The following is a 22,106-nucleotide window of genomic DNA, read 5'->3' as shown; positions in this document are numbered from 1 at the left end:
GTCACTTATACAAAAAGAATTACCTCAGCCTCTCCCCCAGCTAAAGAAAGGGAAGGGCCTTCTCTGACAGATCTTAATTTCTGGGGACTTTAGAAATATACCAAGATGACTATAAGTAGTCTTTGACTTACAACCACAATTGAGCTCAACATTTCTGTTGTTATGTGAGTTTTGCCCCATTTTATAACTCTTCTTGCCACAGTTCTTAAGTGAATCATGGCAGTTGTTCAGTTAGTAACACAGTTCTGGCCTCCTCATTTACTTTGCTTCAGTGCTGTTATAACTTCTAATGGTCACTAAACTAACTCTTGTAAGTTGAGAACTACCTGTACTTCAAGATATTCTTGAGATGGGACAGAGTCCTGGCCAGTCAGAGTTACCCCAAGAATGTGACCATATCTAATGCCAGTGTCAACTTTGAAGAGAACCTGGCTGAAGCCATCTTTTGCAGCCTCATAGTTGCCATGAACCCAGAGAAAGGGGTGGGAGGGGAGAAGTAGATAGGCCAGCTAACAGTCAAAACAAAAAGTTTTATTGTGAAAACCAAGGTCATCTCAACAGGTGGCGATTGAAGGAGGAGAGGAGTGACCAAGCAGCCTGCCAGCTACTTTCATTGGACAATGTGATCGGTGACATCTGGGAGGGGAAACCTTCGCTCTTTTAATTAGGTGAAAACCGCAGTAACTTTTAGAATTAGTTTTCACTGGCTGTGTCAATATGATGTATCCAATAGATATGTTCTTTGAGGAATCTACCTGCCTCAGAGTTTTGCTTTTGGCGGATGCGTTACTCGGAACACTGACAGCCAGCTGTACTACATGAAGCACCAGCAACACCAGAATAAGCACTACCCATGTCATCACCAAGAGACAGACAAGCCTCCAGAAATACAGTGTGCAGAAAGGGACATCTCAAAAAGTACCATCTTGAAAGCAAAGGTGAGTCCAATATAGAAAAAACTTTCTACTACTTTGCCTTAGAAATTGGTTAAGGAAGGAAAGAATAAACAATGAACATTACCCCCAAAAATGCAAAACAGCAAAAGGAAGTAGAGTGAAGAGTTACAACGTATTTCTAAATCAGAAAATTAGAAAGTAATTTACATGTTTTAATGCATGACACTGCTTTGCACCTTGGCACATTTGTCCCAGATTCATTTCTGCCAGCCTCCTGAAACATGATGCTATGCATTGACTGGGGACGATAGAAGTTGCAGCTTAGTATGGGTGAAAGAAACCCTTTCATCACCAAAAACTTTCCCTCTTGCTCACTGAAATATTTTATTTATTTATTTGTAAAATTTATTGGCCACCCCTCTTACCTGAAGGTAACTCTGGGCGGCTTATACATGTACTTGCAAATGCAAGAACGGAGAGCAAAGCTAAATTCTGACACAAGTTGCTTCTGGGTCTTTACTTTTCCTACCTGGCTTCCGTAATGCTGGCGATATCTGTCCCTAGGAAATGCGGTTTAGGGAGCGTGGTCACAAAGTGAAGATTTGAAGGATTAAAAATCCGAACAGTACCATCAGCACAGCCACAGAAGATGTAATCGTGGTTCACGGAGATGCAGTTTGCCACAGTAGTCTGGGGACATAAGATATCAGCATAAGCCACTACATAACACAACTAAGCATGAAAGAAAATCGTAGTCAAGAAAGAAGGGGAAAAACTGAAGGAAGATGAGATGGAATCACTAAACATAAGGGTTAAAAACTAAACTGGAGGTATTCTTCCATTAACTACCAGTACAGAACTATTATTATAAGCTCCTATTTTCAATGATTAGATTAGTGTCTCTCAACTTTGGCAACTTTACGACATGTGGACTTCAACTCCCAGAATTCCACAGGCAGAAGAGACAATCTGTGCCACTTGTCATCTATCCAAAACTGTATCAGCACTACACCAGAGTGAAATAACAGCCATTTCATAGAAACTCAGAAATTTGATCAATGGACACTGAGCATGCTCAGTGAGGAAAGAAGAGTGACTAGAAAAAAAGATTTGAAATGGAATGAGCATGGCCAAATGACCAGGACAACGGCATTCAACAATAACACTAGGACACAGGGGTATGGATACTTCACTGAAAAAGATTTCCCTTGTATTAGGAATGGGAAATAACACTATGTAAAGCAACTGAAGAAATAGACATAATTCCTGAGGAAGACTCAATCTCATTCCAGTTTTTAAATTCTACGGCAGTGAGCACAATTGCAAAGAGGGGGGGGGGGAACCACCACAAATGGGACGGGGGGTTAAGGCAATGGCATGTCGGAAACAAGAGACATTAGAACTTACTGTGAAGCTGTCTGTGTTCTAAGTAAAAGAAAGAAGGGTGTTTTCAGTGTCAAGAGAAAAAGAAGGAAAAGAGAGAGAGAGAGAGCATTCAGTTTGAAGAGTAAGCAAGGACTTAGGAGGTGGGTTCCTTTATTTAAAAAAGGGAGAAAAGGCCTAAATCTTTTTTTCATGAGGAGGAAAAGATTTTCACAATGCCTTTCAACAATAACACATCATTCAGGATCTATAGAGACTGCAAAATCGAGACACAGATCTAAGAATTATTTAGGTCTAAGGAAAAATCAATTTACACGAAAGTTCTTCCTGACAGGTGGACTTCCACCAATCACTCTTTTTCTATCTTAGTTACGCAACTCGACAACTTATCCACCCCTAGGTCATTTTTAATTGTTAATTTTAGTTTTTAAACTATTAATGTTATTGAGGTTTTAACCTTTTTCAGTATTGTAATTATTTATTTATTTTTTACCTCCTCTGTATGACACTGTGTTGACTGTTGCTTGTGTACGTCGCCCTGAGTCCCTGTGGGGAGAGGGGGCGACTAATAAGTTTATCAGTTTATAAGTTTATAATTTGAATTTTGAACTGAAGCAGAGTACTAGTGCATGGAGGAAGCGGAGACTTAGGGGGTTTTTAGTTAGTTGTTTTTTAAAAATTTGTAGGGGTGGGGGCTCAGGGGTTGTGGGGTGGGTGGGTCAGATCAGGAGTGATGTGAGAGCCGGGCCTCCAGGTGTGGTCGCGAGCAGAAGGAGCGGAAGGGAGGAGGAGGGGGAGGATATCATTCCTATACAGGGCTCTTTAATTCCAACGGTCGCAGGGAGGGGCAGATACGAGGACAGATTAAGAACTTACAGTCGGTTGGGAGACCGTGGTTGCTGGTTACACCCGGTCGCTTGTACCAACCCCCGCGTTCTAGGTGGTCAAGAGTTACAGACCCAAGGCCTGAGGCTGTTGTTATGCAATGCGAGGTCCGTTGTTAACAAGGCCCCCCTCATTCACGATCTAATTTTAGAGGGGGAGCCGGACCTCGCGGGAATAACGGAGACCTGGTTGGGCCACGAGGGAGGTCCTCCCCTCATGGAAATGTGCCCACCAGGCTACCAAGCATTTCACCAGCCCCGGGCCCAGGGAAGGGGCGGTGGGGTGGCAGTAATTATTCGGGAGGACTTAGAGCCGAGGGAGTCTACTGTGCCACAGACGTCCGGATGTGAATCCCTTGTTGTGAAATGGGGCCCTGGGAGACAGTTGGGCCTGCTGATAGTATACCTGGCTCCTCGCTATACATCAGCGGCCCTGCCCGAACTCCTCGAGCTGATCGCATCGGTGACGGTTGAGACCCCCAAACTTTTAGTGATGGGGGATTTTAACCTGCCATCGATGGGAGAAGCATCAGAGGGGGTTCGGGAGTTCATGGCTTCCATGACAGCCATGGACCTGACTCAAATGATTCAGGGCCCGACACATGAGGGAGGACACACTCTGGACCTTGTTTTTGTCTCTGGCCAGTGGCTGAGTGATCTGGGAGGAGGGGACTTAACCATTACTCCCCTGTCATGGTCAGATCACTCACTCCTTCGTCTTGACTTCCCTGGTGCTACCTCCCGCTGCGGGGAGGCGGAACCGGAAAGTACCAGATGGTTCCGCCCCAGGCGCCTGATGGAACCTGATAGGTTCCAGACGGAGCTTGGGCCACCTCCTGTAACCTTGACCCGCCCCGGTAGAGGACCTGGTGGTCGCGTGGAATAATGCGACTACCGGGGCCTTGAACCGGGTGGCGCCTTTGCGGCCTCTCCGGCGGCAACGATCCACCCTGGCCCCTTGGTTTACCGAGGAACTAAGGGTGATGAAATGCCTCAAGAGACGTCTAGAGAGTCGTTGGAGATCCTCTTGCTCCGAATTTGATCGAACACAGGCACGAGCCCATTTAAGGACGTACCTTGTGGCATTGGGAGTGGCCAAACGCCAATATTGTGCCACTCTCATTGCATCCGTGGAGAACCGCCCTGCCGCCCTGTTTCGGGTGTCCCGCTCCCTCTTGTTTCAGAGGCCGCGGGAGGCCCCTCTACAGGGCAGGGCAGAGGAATTTGGTAAATATCTGCAGGATAAAATCGCTCAAATCCAGAGGGATTGGGTCCCTGTCAGTGGTCCAATGGAGACGTCCATGGCGAGTCTTGAGGAATCGATCTGGGAGGAGTTTGACTTGGTTGCCATCGAGGATTTGGACAGAATGCGTGGACGACTGCGACCCACCACATGTTTATTGGACCCGTGCCCCTCCTGGCTTGTACTGGCATCCTGGGAGGTTACACGAGACTGGCTCCTGGGCCTAGTGAATGCTTCGTTGAGCGAGGGGTCTCTCCCGGCCGCCTTGAAAGAGGCGGTGGTGAGACCCTTGCTCAAGAAGCCTTCCCTGGACCCTTTGGAGCTGGCCAATTATCGTCCTGTCTCCAACCTTCCCTTTTTGGCGAAGGTTGTAGAGAGTGTGGTGGCCTACCAGTTTCCACGTCATCTGGAGGAAAATGATTATCTAGACCCGCGCCAGTCCGGCTTCCGCCCCGGTCACAGCACGGAGACGGCCTTGGTCGCGTTGGTGGATGATCTCTGGAGGGCCAGAGATAGAGGTTGTTCCTCTATCCTGGTCCTATTAGACCTCTCGGCGGCTTTTGATACCATCGACCATGGTATCCTGCTGCGCCGGCTGGAGGGGTTGGGGGTCCGGGGCACCGTTTTGCGGTGGTTCGGCTCCTACCTTTCTGGCCGGACGCAGCGTGTGTTGGCAGGAGAAGAGAGGTCGACCCTACGCCCCCTTACTTGTGGGGTGCCACAGGGGTCGGTCCTCTCGCCACTCCTGTTCAACACATATATGAAGCCGCTGGGTGAGATCATCCGTGGTTTCGGGGTGGGATACCACCTGTACGCTGATGATACTCAGCTGTACTTTTCCACCCCGAACCACCCCAACGAGGCCATCGAAGTGATGTCCCGGTGTGTGGAAGCCGTACGGATCTGGATGGATGACAACCGACTCAAGCTCAACCCCTCCAAGACGGAGTGGCTGTGGGTACCAGCTCCCCGGTTCAGCCAATTAACTCCATCATTGGCCATTGGGGGCATTCAACTTGCCCCCGTGGAGCGGGTGTGCAATTTGGGCGTCCTCCTGGATGCCCGGCTGTCCATGGATGACCATGTGACAGCCGTGGCAAGGGGGGCGTTCCACCAGGTTCGCCTGGTGCGCCAATTGCGCCCCCTACTGGACCGGGACGCCTTACGCACAGTCACTCATGCGCTGGTGACGTCTCGCTTGGACTACTGTAACGCTCTCTACATGGGGCTTCCCTTGAAATGCACCCGGAGGCTACAGTTGGTCCAGAACGCAGCCGCGCGGGTAATTATGGGGAGTACTAGGTACTCCCATGTGACACCATTCCTGCGCGAGCTGCACTGGCTTCCTGTGGTCTATCGGGTGCGTTTCAAGGTTTTGATAACAATCTTTAAAGCGCTCCATGGCTCAGGACCTAGTTACTTGCGGGATCGTATTCTGCCCCATACATCCCTGCGACCAATCCGCTCGCACAGAGAGGGCCTCCTCCAGGTGCCGTCCACTAGACAGTGTCGGGGGGCGGCGCCTAGGAGTAGAGCCTTCTCTGTGGCGGGCCCAGCCCTGTGGAATGACCTCCCTCCGGATATTAGGAATACCTCTGACCTCCGCTCCTTTCGTATTAAGCTTAAGACCCACCTATTCCAAGTAGCTGGCCTGGCTCAACTTTGATCTAACCATATCGCTCCTGACGGGTTTTTAATTGGGTATTTTAATTATATTTAATTATTTAGGGGTTTTTTAATCACTGTATTCTAATTGTTTTTTATTCATCAGCCGACCTCCTCCTTGTGTATGTCTCGGTATATGTCTCTGTTATATGTTTGTTTTGTTCACATATTTATTTCATATGTTTCATTGTACGCCGCCCCGAGTCCTTCGGGAGAGGGTGCGGCTAAGAAATAAATATTTATTTATTTATTTATTATTTATATGGCTGTATGGATACAAACACAACTGAACAGGTCTAAAACAGCTTGTGCTTATATTAGGAATGGGCTGTAAAATTAGTTGTTTGCTAATGAAGTGGGTACCTTCTGATGCCATGATCGCCAGCAGTTTTGAGACTATTTTTGGCCTGAGTGAAACTCTGCAAGATTTACAAAACTACAGGAAGTGACAGTTAAATATATATCAAACAGAGAATAAGAATGCAATTTAAAATCACACAGATAAAAAAGGTGGTGAGCTTTTCTAGAGAATACCCATTTCTCCTCAGTGATTTCTCCTAATGAAATACGCTTCTAATACCCAAAGCTAGTTAGGAGCAAACACTTGGGGGAGAAGGATTGTCATTCTTATATAGGTAGTCCTCAACATACGACCACAAATTGAGCCCAAAATTTGTGTTGCTAAGTGAATTTTGCCCGATTTTACGACCTTTCTTGCCACTGTTGTTAAGTGAACCTGACTTCCCCATTGACTTTGCTTGTCAGAAGGTGGTAAAAGGTGATCACATGACCCTGGGAAACAGCAATGGTCCCATTGAACCAGTTGCCAAGCATCTGAATTTTGTTCACATGATGATAGGAATGCTGCAACGGTCATAAGTGTGAAAAATGATCATAAGTCACTTTTTTCAGTGATACTGTAACTTTGAATGATAGCTAAATGAACTGTTTTAAGTCGAGGACTACCTGTATAGTACATTCAGATTAACAGAGTTGGAAGGGACCTTGTAAGTCATCTTGTCCAACCCCGCCCCCTGCCCAAGCAGGAGACCCTGCACCATTTCTGACAAATGGCAATCCAGTCTCTTCTTGAAAGCTTCCAGTGATGAAGCCCACAATTTCTGAAGGCAAGCTGTTCCATTGGTTGATCGTCCTCATTATATGGCTTGTACCTAGCTACTTAATTTAGATCCCATTTTTTCATACAGAAGGTGCCAGACATCATCCTGTCCAAACATCCATTTCTGCGTCCTAGGTTTTCAAAATCCTGCGCTGGGAAAGCTGGTAGAACAGAAAGATCTTCTCACCCCAAAATAAACAGATACCCAAGTGCCACAGGCTACTTACCCTTAATTCTACCCACTTGTCCAGGAGCCTCTTGTCATTGAATTCACACAGCAGACCAGAGGAAGTGATACAAAAAGTGCTGTCTGCTTTTTTACCCCTGCCGCATGCCACATCTGTAAAAAAATTGTTCCTCAATTCTCCAAGCAAACCAGAACGCCCAAGCAAGGGGACTGTAGCATTCACCTGGCATGAAAGAACAACATGTCAAGACAGTTTTGCTTTGGGTTTGATTAACACTTTGCAGAAATGCTCATAAATCTCACATAATTCTCTTAGTCATGAACATCTCCCCTTCTTTCAACAGCCTCAACAACATCCTTTACCTTAGAGGTTTTGCTATCAGCCAGGTACCAAAATTTGATGTGCCGGTTTCCAGCTGTAACAAAATAGCTGCAATCCTCAGAGAATGAAACTGCTGTCACTTTGCTTGAGACTTTATTGGCTGCCACAACAATGTTTTTCTGGAAAGAAGACAGTTGGAGCAAATCAGATGTTCTGCTAATTAAATCTATTTGTCTGATTTATGCACAAGATCTCTGGGAATACACAGCAATACCTCCCAGAGTGTATAGACGAAAATGCTACAGCCTCCCACAGATCAAGTAATAAAAATTAGTTTTGTATTATTCGGGGCACACTATCAGCTCATTTGCAGTATTCTTTTGACTTAACATTAGCATAATCTCACTTATTTTAGTTTTTAAAGACTTTATTATATATATATATATATATATATATATATATATATATATATATATATGTGTGTGTGTGTGTGTGTGTGTGTGTGTGTGTGTGTGTGTGTGTGTGTGTGTAAATAAAGGGAGACTAGTATAGATCAGTACAAATACAGTACAAATACAACACAAATATATATATATATAAAAAGGCAACATTAAAAATAAAAATATGGTTTTCTGCCTGCATGGTCTTCTGTGATAAGCCGAAGGACAGAAAGAGGGAGTAGTGACCTTCCTCCCATATTTAGTCACACCAGGGGTTGTAACACTATATATATATATATATATATATATATATATATATATATATATATATGTGTGTGTGTGTGTGTGTGTGTGTGTGTGTGTGTGTGTGTGTGTGTGTGTGTATGTATATATGTGTATATATGTGTATATATGTATATATATGTATATATATGTATATATATATATATATGTATATATATGTATATATATATATATATGTATATATATATATATATGTATATATATATATATATATATGTGAATATACATATATATATATGTGTATATATATTTATCTATATGTGTGTATATATATATTTATATATATATAAAAGAAACAGACATTGCAATCTCTGGAACTTTAAAATATATTGCTCACTTACCTTTCATTAGCCATTGCTAACATCGTCAGAGTATAAAAACCATTAAAGAGCTACCTGCCTTTATACACTATCAATCAATTTGGCCATTGCGCGCATGAAGGCTAAGTCAGTGGTCGGCAAGCCGCGGCTCGCGAGCCAAATGCGGCTCTTTGCACATTTTAATGCGGCTCTTCAGTGTGCCGGGCGCCCGCTCCCCTCCCTCCTCTTCGGCTTCGGAGGGAAGCTTCTGCAAAAGCCGAGTGACAAGTCTCCCAGGCTGTAATTTGCCGAGCTGTACGCGCGCGCCTGTTTTCCATGGCGTGGAGCAGCGGCGAGATTCTGCGCGGCGAGCGATGATTCCGGGGGCCATCAGTGGGAGGGCAGGGTCTCCCCTCGCGTTCCTCATCTTCCCGGATGGCCCCTGGAATCATCGCTCGCCACGCAGAATCTCGCCGCTGCTCCACGCCGTGGAAAACAGGCGCGTGCGCACAGAAAATTACAGCCTGGGAGACTCCAGGCTGTAATTTTCCGAGCTGTGCGCACGCGCCTGTTTTCCACGGCGTGGAGCAGCGGCGAGATTCTGCGTGGCGAGCGATGATTCCAGGGGCCATCCGGGAAGATGAGGAACGCGAGGGGAGACCCTGCCCCCCCACTGATGGCCCCCTGAATCATCGCTCGCCGCGCAGAATCTCGCCGCTGCTCCACGCCGTGGAAAACAGGCGCGCGCGTACAGCTCTGTCAGTCTCTCTCTCTGATTCCCTCTCTCACTCCCTCTCTCTGTTCCTCTCTCTGTCTGTCTGTCTCACTCACACACACACACACACTGTGGTCACCTTGTTGAGTGTTCCAATCACATTTGAAACACTCAACAACTGGCCTGCATTTATGGTATTTTGCAGCTGCAAAATACCATAAATGCAGGCCAGTTGTTGAGTGTTTCAAATGTGATTGGAACACTCAACAAGGTGACCACAGTGTGTGTGTGTGTGTGTGTGTGTGAATGAGACAGACAGACAGAGAGGAACAGAGAGAGAGAGTGAGGGAGGGAATCAGAGAGAGAGACTGACAGACACACACACACACACACACACAGAGGGGGAGGGAGAGAAAGATAGACAGACAGAGAGAGAGACACACAGAGTGAGTGATTAAGTGAATGAGTGAGAGACAGACACATCCACATACACAGAGTGACAGAGAGAGAGGAAGGGAGGGGAGAGAGACAGAGGGAGAGACAGAGAGAGACACACACACACAGAGTGAGTGAGAGACAGACAGACAGACAGACACACACACACAGAGTGACAGAGATAGGGGAAGGAGGAGAGAGAGACAGAGATACAGACAGACAGACAGACAGATAGACACCCAGAGAAAATGATAGAGGGAGACAGAGAGGGAGGGAGGGAGAGAGAGACAAAGAGCCAGAGAGAGAGAGAGAAAGAAAAAGAAAAAAAGAAAGTGGGAGAGAGAGATGAAATTATAAACAATAACATACAAACCTGACTTACTCAAACTAGCCAAGGAAATGCAAGGCCAATGTTCACATTAGTGGTTGTGACTTTGTCAGTCATTGTCAGGATGTAATTTTCTCTACATTGTAAGGCAAATTTTACGGAATTTAACGTTATCGATAAATAATATCGTTCTAAAGTTTTTGTTTTATTAGTTGTGTTATTTGTATCCTCCCGACCTATGTGGATACTTGCATGCAGAATATTCTCAATAAAAACTTAATTGAAACTAAAAACAGTGTACCATCCTATGTATTTTCGGTTTTAAAAATGCGGCTCTCAAAATAAATTTCAATCGTGGTTTTGGCGAGATTTGGCTCAGTTGAAAAAAAAGGTTGCCCACCACTGGGCTAAGTGAGCAATATATTTTAATGTTCCAGAGATTGCAATATCTGTTTCTTTTATAACTACACCTGGAACTCGTATTTTTAGGATATATATATACTGTATGTGTGTGTGTGTGTGTGTGTGTGTGTGTGTGTGTATTTGCATGGACAAATGGACACATTTATATTCTGTTACAAAAAGAGACGCCTTCTGGACAAACGTTTTTCTGAGACAAACGATAATATTTGTAGCCGTTTGGGACTAGGAATTAAGTTTGAAATGTGTGTTAGAAAATACTGTACAAAAATATTACTACTATTGGGCTAGGATTGTTGCTACCATTGGCATAAGTAACAACATGTAAAATAAAGAGGGATAGATAGGTCACAGAATCAGAACAGAGCAAAGGCTGATGCATGAATAGAGAAAAATCTTCATGGACAGAAAAAGGCTTGCAACTACCTCCCTCATGATCACATGAGTTGGGACACAAGAGCTCCATGGGGATTTCCCAATGGTGAGGTAATTTGTGAAGACTCCCAAGGATCCAAGGAGCTATGAGGGAAAGTGGGAATCTTGGCCTTCCGTTGGTTTAGGCATCTGCATTGACGTTAACCTTAAATTCTGCAGAGGTAAGAAAACCTGACTCCTCATAGTTTCCTGCTATCCCATGTAAAAGAAAAAATCTTTTACATAGATATATACTAGGAGTTGCATTCTAATATCAGAGACCCAGAAGTAAATTTACCCCTGACTCACCAGGTCAGAAAAAAAGTCTTTTGACACCACTTAATAAACATGCACAGATAAAAAGCAGTGAAACAATTTATGACTAACAGCACAGTGTGCTGAGCAGAAGATTATATAAGAATGAACAAATCCAGACTTAACAATGACACCTTACCACACTTAACTTCAACAACAAAAAAATGCCCAGCATTAATTTGGCATATAAAACTCATTGCCATTTTAGTCCCTTGAGATAACCTCATTTATACTTCTGATTTCTCATATATAAACTGAACACATTTCGGTTATAACAGGAAATAAATTAAGCACACAATTTACTCCTAATAATGTTTTGAAAAGGCCTTAAAGATTAAAAAAAATATCCAAATCTTTGCTTCTTGAAGAGACATGTAGTTGTGTGCCACTTATTTTTAGAAGACAAACCAAATAAAACTCAGAATACATTACCAGTTATTTAAAACAAAATATCTAATAGCTTTTTACATTGAGAGTGAATATCGAAAACATAAGAAACATCAAACAGAGCCGTAACATGGGTTGTTTTTTTGTCTTAGCTTGTTCTGTGGACCCAGCCAAATATAGTTAACACAATTAAACATGCTTAAAATAAACCATGAGTTAGTACAATGTGTGGACCCAGTCAACCTGAGAAGAAAAAGGCAACGGTACCAAACATGCAGAAGGCTTCTGGCATCTTCAGCTCAAAATCAGTATCCATAACTGCAGACCAGGACAGAATGAGATGTCAAAGTGGCCTGATCCAGCATTAGGCAGTTTCCTATCTACATATCTAATAAAAAGGAGACGAATCAGCCTGCTGTGATCTTTCATTATGTGAGCCTTAGCAGTAACCAAGAAGTGGAAGTGGTGAAGGAATCTTCCTAGCTAGGTTGCTTTGCCATTTCAAGAATGTTTATTCTACATACTAATAACCAAAGTAATGAAATATTGCATTTTTAAAGCTAGAAGGGGGTCATTAAATGAACATTATTTCGGTCTCACTGAAATCTACATACAGCTCCATCACAAACATCCTTTCATTTCAATTATTGCAAACATAGAGCTTACTGCTTTATCAGACACCTTTGTGAAGTGAGCACTACTTTTTGAGCTGAAGCCTATATTCCCAAAAGGAATCAGGGCCTACAGGCATGATGAAATCGCATATCATTGAGTTTTAAATTCAATAAAAATAATGAAAAATAATCAGAATGGTTGCACTCCAAGTTCTAAATTACATTCTTCTATTTAATTTCAAATTTAGGAAGGGCTCTGGTCCACGTGCTACCTATCTTCAAGGATTCATGCAATCCTTGGAGCTCGGACTGCGTATTCTTGTTATATATAGCAAGAACAAACTCAAACTGGAAGACAGAGACTCAGAGTAGATTATCTGTAAGGAAACAACATTGGTATTTTGAAAGCATACCATAATGCAACTTCTAGTTGCAAACTCACTTATGCTCACCTAAGAACTATAAAAAATCTTGCTATCATTTACCTTCCATGACCAAACATTGACTATCATGTCATGCTGATAACCCACTGAGACAATGTACTTGGAGCTTGGTGAGAAGGCCACACATGCCACTCCATACTTATGCTCCTGAAGTTCAGCCATCTGGGTCCGCTCAGCAACATCCCATATACGGACTGCAGGCATATGCCCGCTCTGTAAGCAGAAAGAGAATTGGCCATTACAATATAGTCACATACATGCACTTTTATTCAAGCATGGAAGACAAATACATAAAATCTCAACCACAACAAAGTTAGTCTTTTGCAGTGCTTTGACACTCTGCGAAACAACATGAGTGGTACAGTTCCTGACTGAGGGAAATTCTCATTTTCCAAGTTTTGCTTCCCTAACAGTTCTTCCACAGATAAAACTAGATTAATAGCTTCACAATTCAACTACCAAGGTTTATTGTTCTCATGGTCAAATACATGCAGCAATTGATTGTGAGGTTAGTGTCCATGTTTCACTGGCATACGTTAGAGCATTGATTGAAAACCTTTCTCTAGGGGAAAATTATGCTTAGCTTGCTGAATGCCTGCCAATCACATTTAATGAGCCATTCAATTTCCTTTATTGTATCACCTTCCATTGGTGCAAAGAGCCATGGAAAAATACATGCTCATCATTACAAGACAAGATAGAAAAACCTGCACATTGATTAGGGGGGAAATGGAAGTATATGATATCATCAAGAGAATAAAAGACTGGAAATGGAAATGGGCTGGTCTCATAGCAAGAACTGATCGCAGGTGGACCAAGGCAGTCATAGAATGGATCCCACTTGATAAAAAGCATCCATGAAAGAAACCTAAAACAAGATGGATTGTTGATATCAACAAGTATTGTGGGCCTAATTGACAAAAGAAAGCTCAGGACGGGTTGGTTGGGAAACATACAGAAGAGGCCTTCATCCTGCAGTGGATAGACAATGGCTAAATTATGGAGGAGGAGGAGGAGGAGGAGGAGGAAGAGGAGGAGTAGGAAGAGGAGGAGGAGGAGGAGGAGGAGGAGGAGGAGGAGGAGGAGGAGGAGGAGGAGGAGGAGGAGGAGGAGGAGGAGGAGGAGGAGGAGACATGCAACAAAAGTATTATGATGTGAATTGGAGAAAGTTTTTTTTAAGCTAATGTCAGGATAATGATTGCTTAACATTATGTGTTCTCTATTAAGGGCAAAAATGGAGAAACTAGTATTAGCATGGAAAGGACCAGGGAGTCATAAAAAGGAAGAATACAAAGACCACTAATTTATTAGCTTTTTTTAAAATCAAAGCCTGTTAAAATGGATTTTTTGTTAGGGAAATGTCATTTAGTTGCAAATAATTCTAGGATGTTTTCTATATTTAAATAAACTTCTTGAAAATGTGCAGAGGCCAATCTCAAGTGTGTAGACACAACAAAATGCCCATTTCTTTAGAATTCTAATCCTGCATACTTGGCACCATATTCTAGCTTCTGCAATTCACTGCAACCTATTCTCATTTTTGAGCAGCATAATTCTTTTTATCAGATACAAATTTGAAATATCTTCCATATCTCACTACTTACTTAACCTTGTCTAAGCTGCTGAAAAGTGCCACTGGCCGACCATCTTCTGAGTTGGTCGTAAAAGACTATTCCAAATATTTAACTTTGTTTCTAATTTTGATATTGCCTATGGGCTAATCAATAAACTAAACTACCTAACTTTGTTTCTAAACATATACTAAAGTACTACACTAATACCTGACTGACATGCTTTTCCACATCTCCTTGGGTGACAGAAGAATTAAGTTGCACAGCAGCAACAAAAAGGAATATTAATGTCTGTGTGTTCAGCAAAGAACAACTGAACAGACAGAATATTTGTGAATTCCAGAATTCCAGATTTTTTTCTTTAAGAGAAATCTTAAAGATTTCTATGTGAAATCTAGGTATTCAAGGCTAACATAACCCTATCTTTTCATGCATTCAGAGTAACAAACAGGTTAAGGAGAGATGAAAGGAGACATAAAAGGCTATAACAGGTGGCCGTCACAACCTGTGGAGATAAAAATGTGGAAGAGGGAGAGAAAAAGAAGGCTGCCAATAAACTTACAGGTTAGCTTAAGGCGTTGATTGTGTTTAAAGCCCTGTGTGATCTAGCATGTAGGGCCACTTTCTCCTAGGAGTATCTGCCTCACTAATAAAACCCACCAGAGTGGGCTTGAGAGCCAGTGTGACATAGTGGTTAAAGCACCAGCTAGAAACTGGGAAACCCTGAGTTCTAGTCCTGAATTATGCACAAATCCAGCTGGTTGACCTTTTAGGCCAATCACTCTCCCTTAGCCCTAGGAGGTAGGCAATGGAAAACCACTTCTGAAATTCTACCAAGCTGACTGCAGGGACTCATCAAGCAGTCTCCAAGAGTCAACCCTGAATTGAAGGTCGCCCAAAAGGGCTTGCTCTGCCTTTTCACTCGTAGTCTGCTATCTTCACTGCTATCACAGAGACAATTTTTCTCGGTAGTTGTTTCCCATCTATAAAATAATATTCTGCCAGATATCCAAATAGCTCCTGGCTTTCATAAAATCCATCAAATCATGGCTCTTTCATCAGGTCTTATAGTCTACAGTGGTATTTGTCATTTCTGGTAACAGATGTTGACTTTTGCTCAGTGTTTGTTAAAAGCATTAGATTCCCAGAGGTGAATTCTGCCATATATTGTTTTTATATAAATCATGCTTGCTGCTATTTTACTGAAATGTATATTGCATGTTTTAACCCAATTTATAACACCCAGTGGAAGTCAGCTCTAATTGAAGAAGTGGGTAAGCTCATCAGAAATAAATTTATAAATAAAAATGGACACCGCCCAAAACATAAAATCTCCATTTGAAAAGTACATTTCCGGAAATGATGTAAAATATATATATTTTACTGATATGTTAACTTATGTGGATGTCAAGGTCATATGCAAAATGTGGGTAATATAACTAAAATATTATATATTGAGTGGGTCAGAAGGGAGGGCTGAGAAGATTTCTACAGACCCCTCCCATCCTGGACATAATCTTTTTCAACTCCTCCCCTTGGGAGGACACTACAGAGTATTGGATGCCCAAAAAACTACACACAGGGACAGTTTTTTTATCTTGCATCATCAATCTGCAAAACACCTAATTCTCACACTACTGTCTCGTATCTATGTATATTTGGTCATGTAGTATGGGTATAATATTATCATTTATATCTTATTATCTTCTTTTCTTCCCCCCCCCCCCCGCCCCTATGATGATGGATGATGACAATTCTGTTCTTTGCATATGCACTGAGAACTTCTTACCAGAGACAAATTCCTTGTGTGTCTAATCATACTTGGCCAAATAAAGTGTTCTGTTCTGTTCTGTTCTATTCTGGTCTGGTCTCCCACAATCTCTAAAGTCATCTTTAAAGATTCTTGTAATGGATAGCTTATAACATTCACATGTTTAGTCTGAGGTGGGAAATATATTTAAGGAATATACTGTGGATATATGAGAATAAGTTGGAGCAAGATGAATACTTGTCTAACAGAGTGCAGTAAGAAAAGGAAAAAAACATATCTCACCCTACAAAACTATCCTGAAGTATTACTTACTAGCAGAAGCAAAGTCAACATTATAGGCAATCACTGCATGAGTGATTGGAAAGGGGAGAATAGTTGCCCTTAGCTTAAGGAAGAGGAGGAAGCGATGGAGGCACTGAATTCTACAGCCAATACCATGTAAGAGCCGAGCTGGCCAATCATGAAATGTCAGTGTTAACATTTATCCAATCCCTTGCCATTTAAAGTTCCTCTTTATCACAGAGTGAACAGTTCCAGCCTTCTGTCATTGTTTACTATATTGCCACTAAGCATAACTCTTTAAAAAAAAAAAAAAGAATAATGGATTGCAGTTATTACAGTGTTTATGAGGCATAGTCAAACAGAGTTAACAGTTAATTCCACTGATTTAAAGTTGGAAAATGTTCTGTAGGGCTTCAAAACTCCAAAAGAAGATGAGCAGTCTGTTGCTTCAGAAGTCATGAGAGGCTAGAGGCTGAGCAGCCATCTGTCAAAGATACTGTTATTGCATCCAACTTTGTAAATCCTGCATTAAGAGAGGCTGACCTCAAAGGGCCTTTCCAACTTAGGGTCTTATGACCTGTGGCGAAATGTTCTGAGCATCAGATTCTCATGGAATAAGAGAAGCTCCAGCCTTGCTCTTAAGCGATCAGGGATACGTCGCTGCCCATTCTCAAATCTAACATTTTAAATCCCGCACAATCATTCTTATGTTGACCCACTTACAAGCTTGCAGGTCATGTGACTAGCACTCGCATTCTACAGTTCATTACTTGACTTGGTGGGAGTGGGGTGAAATCGCCCCTTGAATTCAATAACTGCAGTCCAAAACATTCAAGATAATGAAGGGATTGTGTACACAGTCTATTAGTAAATCAGCTTCTTTGGACACACATGGCAGCCATCCAACATGGACAACAAGAGGCGGTCATCATTTTTGTGGGTTTCAAGCAAGCACCAATTCAACATTTATAACACACACAGTGGTAGTATTGTATGTATATCTGATCTACATCAGAAACTGAATACTGGCTTTTTCAGCTTTGTACATTTTTTTAAAAAAATGAAAACTTTTGTTGCCAGCAACTAAACCCAGTGCTGCCAAATCTAAAGCATCAGCATCTTTGTTACTATATTCAATTCCCCGCTCAAAGACCTTCCCTCATAAAAAGTGTAAATGAGATTATACACATTGGCTTCTTTGTACCCCATCCGAAGCAGAAATCAACATCATCCTTTCATTTTCTGCAATGAATTAACACATTAGGATTTGATTTGGAAGAGGTGCTTCAGAGCACATGGGAATGCAAGACAAAACTGGTTTGCAGTTCATTTAAATCTTCTGTATCAAATATGAAGTTTTGTGAAAACTGAAGGCATACCACCTTCAAAATGGTTTTCACCTTGCAGATCCATCTCAGTGGCTTCCCTGGTCTAAATGTTCTCTCTCCAACAGTTCTAACTGCAAAACAATCCCAAATGAGCAACTAGCTTCCTTTCTATTTATCCAACCACTTAAATCAGTGTATATCCACAGATTAAGAATTTTCCTTCTATTTAATAAAACAAGACATTCTTAAAATATTTTAGTAATTATGTATTTGCAACTTCAGCAACCCTTCTTATTTTCCCCTGAGACTGAATCTCACTTTGTACCCACAATAAGGTTTTTTTTTAACCTTTGTTCACAAGCCTTGCATTGGAGACACTATGAGTAATCAACAAAATGTGACCCTTGTACAAGAACCCATTAAACCATTAATGGTTCGCCATTAAACCATATAGACCCCCTGCAACACATTGTCATATGAAATCCAGCACAGATAATCTGGGATGTATCCTTATGACAACAATGTCCTGATGACACTGGTTTGGGGACCTCAAAAACATCCTGATGATATTGGGAGAAAAATAATTATTTTTCAAAGGGAAAACCTTTCCTGTTCCTGAAGGTTTAAAAAGAAATCAGTTGACAGAGAGATTAAATCAGCTCCAGCTCTTTATATTTATAAGCTGTCTTGATGACTCTCCTAATACCTGCCTTCATTTGAAACTCTGTGCAGCCATAGCACTGAAGCTGTCAGCATTGTTCTTTCTGAGCATGCTTTTTCAAGTATATAGGCCTTTTTAATAGTGAGCCTGTTGAGGAGCTGCCTAGATCCCATTCCCTCAAAATGATGCCTCCATCAGTTAAGCTTGTTCAAGAGTGAGGCTCAAATTGAGGTGGAAGGGTAGGCAGCAACTGGCTGCCACCATCTTTACCTTAGCTATCAATCGAAAATGGGAAATTGGCAGTCATCCACCTTCTTGTGGTTTCCAAGTAGCTGGTGTAGAGTATAGAATTCTGCTCTTTCAGGGTAGATGGGCAACAGCAATGTTGCACACCTGGATCCCAGGCCCTTTCTTCCTGCCACGCAAATCAAGGAGCTATCTTTTTGTTGTAGCATGGCTCTCTACCCGGGTCATGAGTAAGGCTTTTAAGTCATTCCTGCCTTAGTTGACTATTGAAATATGAAGGAATGCTTGGATTTCTGGCACAGGAGAGCCATGTCACCCTAACTTACCTCTCCAGTAACCAGGTATTTTCCATCAGGAGAAAAAGCAAGGGCTGTAATAGTCTTCCTGTACAAAAGAAGAAATCCTGCTGTGAAATGCTAAAAAAAAAATCAATACAATATTGGCATTTTCAACTCAATAAAATTAGGTAACGATAAGGCCATGTAGTTTCAGTGATGTTCCTGTACAATTCCTTGCACTATGACGGAAGTTTTTACAAGAGCCAAACACTACATCCTTATTTGCCTAGGTGTTGAAGCAACATAGCCTGTTGTATAAATATTTGTCTGCTAAAGCTTTTGAACATCAGACTATTCATTCATTCATTCATTGAATTTCTAAGCTTCTCAACTTCAGAATGATTCTAGGCAGCATGAGGGGAAACACGGGAAAGCAGAACAAAATGGACATTTGTGTTAAGCTGGTGGTTGCTTTAGCATGCTTTTTTCAACATTCAGATGTTAGATCCGAGCAGGAGTCATTTATGGAAAAAAGGCTTCAACAGCTCAGGCCTCCACAGCATTTCATAAAAAGAAAAAAACACAAAACTTCAATGTGCTGTAATTGCTCTGTAAATGCTTTAAGCACTTGATCTGCAGAATAATCTTACATTATTTTAAATTGTCCCAATTAAGAAATCAGCTGTTTAACCACAATTTTGTTCCCCACAATTATCATCATCATGACTTGATTTCTGGCATTCACAATGTAAGATATACTCAGGAGTTCAACATAAAGGAAATGCAGCATTCCACTTCTGTAATAAATTTCCAAAGAGTAGAGAAGAAATTTTGTGATCCTAATTCAAACTGTTCTTATAAACCTGTTTGTTCTTTGTACACATTGTTCCTGTGTGTGTGTGTGTGTGTGTGTGTGAACTTTAGATGCACTCTTTTTCCTTTGTAGGTTATAAAAGTGAGACACAGTTCTTAATTAGGAAGATTATTGACAAATCCTCAACATTTACTTCGAGACCATATAAACAAGTCAATCATTGAAAACTCATTTTTTTCACTTACCTGGAGCTGTTTAGAATATGATGATGCTTGTTTTTCCTGGGGTTAAACAGCACAACAACACACCTACAGAACAGGAATTGCAAAAGTTTTAAAAAAACATGCATAGAGCCTGCAATTTGGGTTATTGAATATTGTATTTCCTTCTGCAAATACTGAAAGGTCACCTCTGAATCCTTAAGAAAATAACTCTTCTGACAGGATCTTAAATATGGGGTATTTAGTGGAATGGAAGTCTTATTCTATGTAACTATGAGTTAATAGGAGTGATAATCTGCCAATATTATCCTGTAACCAGGAAATTCATGGCTCAAAAGTCACTAATGGCCAGCATGAAACAGGCTTAAATTTTGGCTGTCATCAATAATTGTAGTAGCTTTCTAAATGACTGGAAGTTAACTCGCCCACATTAATCTTGAATAGTTTCTTCATGCATTCTGAAATAGTACAATGAGGTGTGATCTTTTGAATAGGCAACATGTCGAAAGTTGCCCTGTGCTTCTCCTGTATAAGAGGAAGAAGATGAGGATCAGCAAGGAAGTTTTCCACCAAAACAGTGGCCCACGTTGTTGTATCAGAAAAACTAAATCTATTATAAAAACTACTATCAAGTTTCAGTCACATTTTAAATGAAAATGTATTTTATTAAAATTGTTCATGACAGCACTGCAGAGTTACACCCATAATATCCTGGCAATCTATAGCCATATATAATTAGTGTAGGTAACTTGTTTGCAGACAATTATTAGCTTCCCATAAAGTCAGGTTTTTTTAGAGCTTTACACAACATACACTGGGGGGGGTGGGGAAGCTTGTACAGAAACTTTCTTAACAAACTGCATTTTCACTCCAATATTGTCCATATTTCTTTCAGAAAAGCAGAAGTACAGTCTAAAAATGAAAACTTGTATGAAGCAGCAGCTATCTTTAATCTGGTTTGAAAGTTCCTCCTATATGTTACAAAGGAATACATGACTAGATATACAGCTTTTTCTAAAGACTATTCTGATAAGGGAAACCAGGCTATTTTCTGTCAAAAATATTTTAGCATATCCATTACAGCAACATGATTTAGACTTCCACCCTTCCGAGGTTGGTAAAAATTTGGGGGGGGGGGGGGGGGGCGCAATACGCTGACTCTGTAAACTGCTTAGAGAGGGCTGTAAAACACTATGAAGTGGTATATAAGTCTAAGTGCTTTTGCTATGGAGAACAGTGCTTTTCAAACTTGTCAGCTTAGGACATATGGACTTCCACTCCCAGAATTCCCTAGCCAGCAATTCTGAGATTTGAAGTCCACATATCTTGTCAGGTTTGAAAAATACTGGTATGGGGTAATACTGAAAGGCAGTTGAGGAGGCTCAAAATATCATAACTGACTCTCAGCTGAGTATTAGAAGTCAGGACCGTGGCACCTCCAATACCCAAGCAAACTCACGAAATAAAAATAAATATAGAGTTAAAATGAAAACATCAAAATTGTGAAACGGCCGAGTTTCAGTCTTCCCACATAAGCTTTTGGGACACTGACAGGAAAGGCGATATGAAATGTCTGCATTCTCATCCAAGAACTGGGTATCTAGCATCCAGGTAAAGTATTCATTTATTCTGAAGTATAGGCCCCATCATGTGAAGATACATAAAAGTCTTCAATCAATCCGTTTTTGTTTGCTCACATTCATTTGTGCAGCATTTTCTTGTCTTTCCCTAGGTTTTAAAATATTTTTTATTCTTTTTGTTTATAAAATATATTTCTATAAAGGGAGCACAGATTTGAATCTGACACACAAAAGTTGAATCAGCATTCTAAAAATACAATTTCGCTATAAGCTAGTGAAAGAGGTTCTCCTTAAGATGCCTACTGGCAATGTCACAATCTAGCTTCTATTATGGGCCCATTTTATGCTTCTCTGTATACAACCTTTTTATATTGAATAGCTGTTCACAAGAGGCTTATAGCTTTTCAATAGCTTCTATATGAAAGCTCAAGAAAGGATAATCACATATAGTTAAAAAATGTGGACCTCGAAAAGGTTGCATTTTTGCATTTCCTTCTTAAAGCTAAATTTAGGAACAAAGCAGCAAAGGAATCAGACGTCA

General features: G+C 41.5%; 1 protein-coding gene across 5 annotated transcripts in view; it reads right to left on the bottom strand.

Moving 5' to 3' along the window:
- Positions 1-22,106, bottom strand: part of MAPKBP1 (mitogen-activated protein kinase binding protein 1) — a 139,339-nt gene that overhangs the window by 55,234 nt on the left and 61,999 nt on the right. For all 5 annotated transcript variants that reach the window (XM_081935481.1, XM_081935485.1, XM_081935484.1 and 2 more), the window contains exons 4-9: positions 20,010-20,072; positions 18,999-19,056; positions 12,856-13,026; positions 7,742-7,879; positions 7,419-7,601; positions 1,426-1,586 (exon numbers count right to left, since the gene is read on the bottom strand). In XM_081935481.1, the coding sequence (XP_081791607.1) occupies positions 1,426-1,586; positions 7,419-7,601; positions 7,742-7,879; positions 12,856-13,026; positions 18,999-19,056; positions 20,010-20,072 (774 nt within the window). The remainder of the gene's footprint in view (positions 1-1,425; positions 1,587-7,418; positions 7,602-7,741; positions 7,880-12,855; positions 13,027-18,998; positions 19,057-20,009; positions 20,073-22,106) is intronic.

The sequence above is a fragment of the Natrix helvetica genome (genome assembly GCF_964273705.1).
Source record: "Natrix helvetica genome assembly, chromosome: 1".
NCBI lineage: Eukaryota > Metazoa > Chordata > Lepidosauria > Squamata > Natricidae > Natrix > Natrix helvetica.
This window is presented reverse-complemented; position numbering and strand designations above follow the sequence as displayed.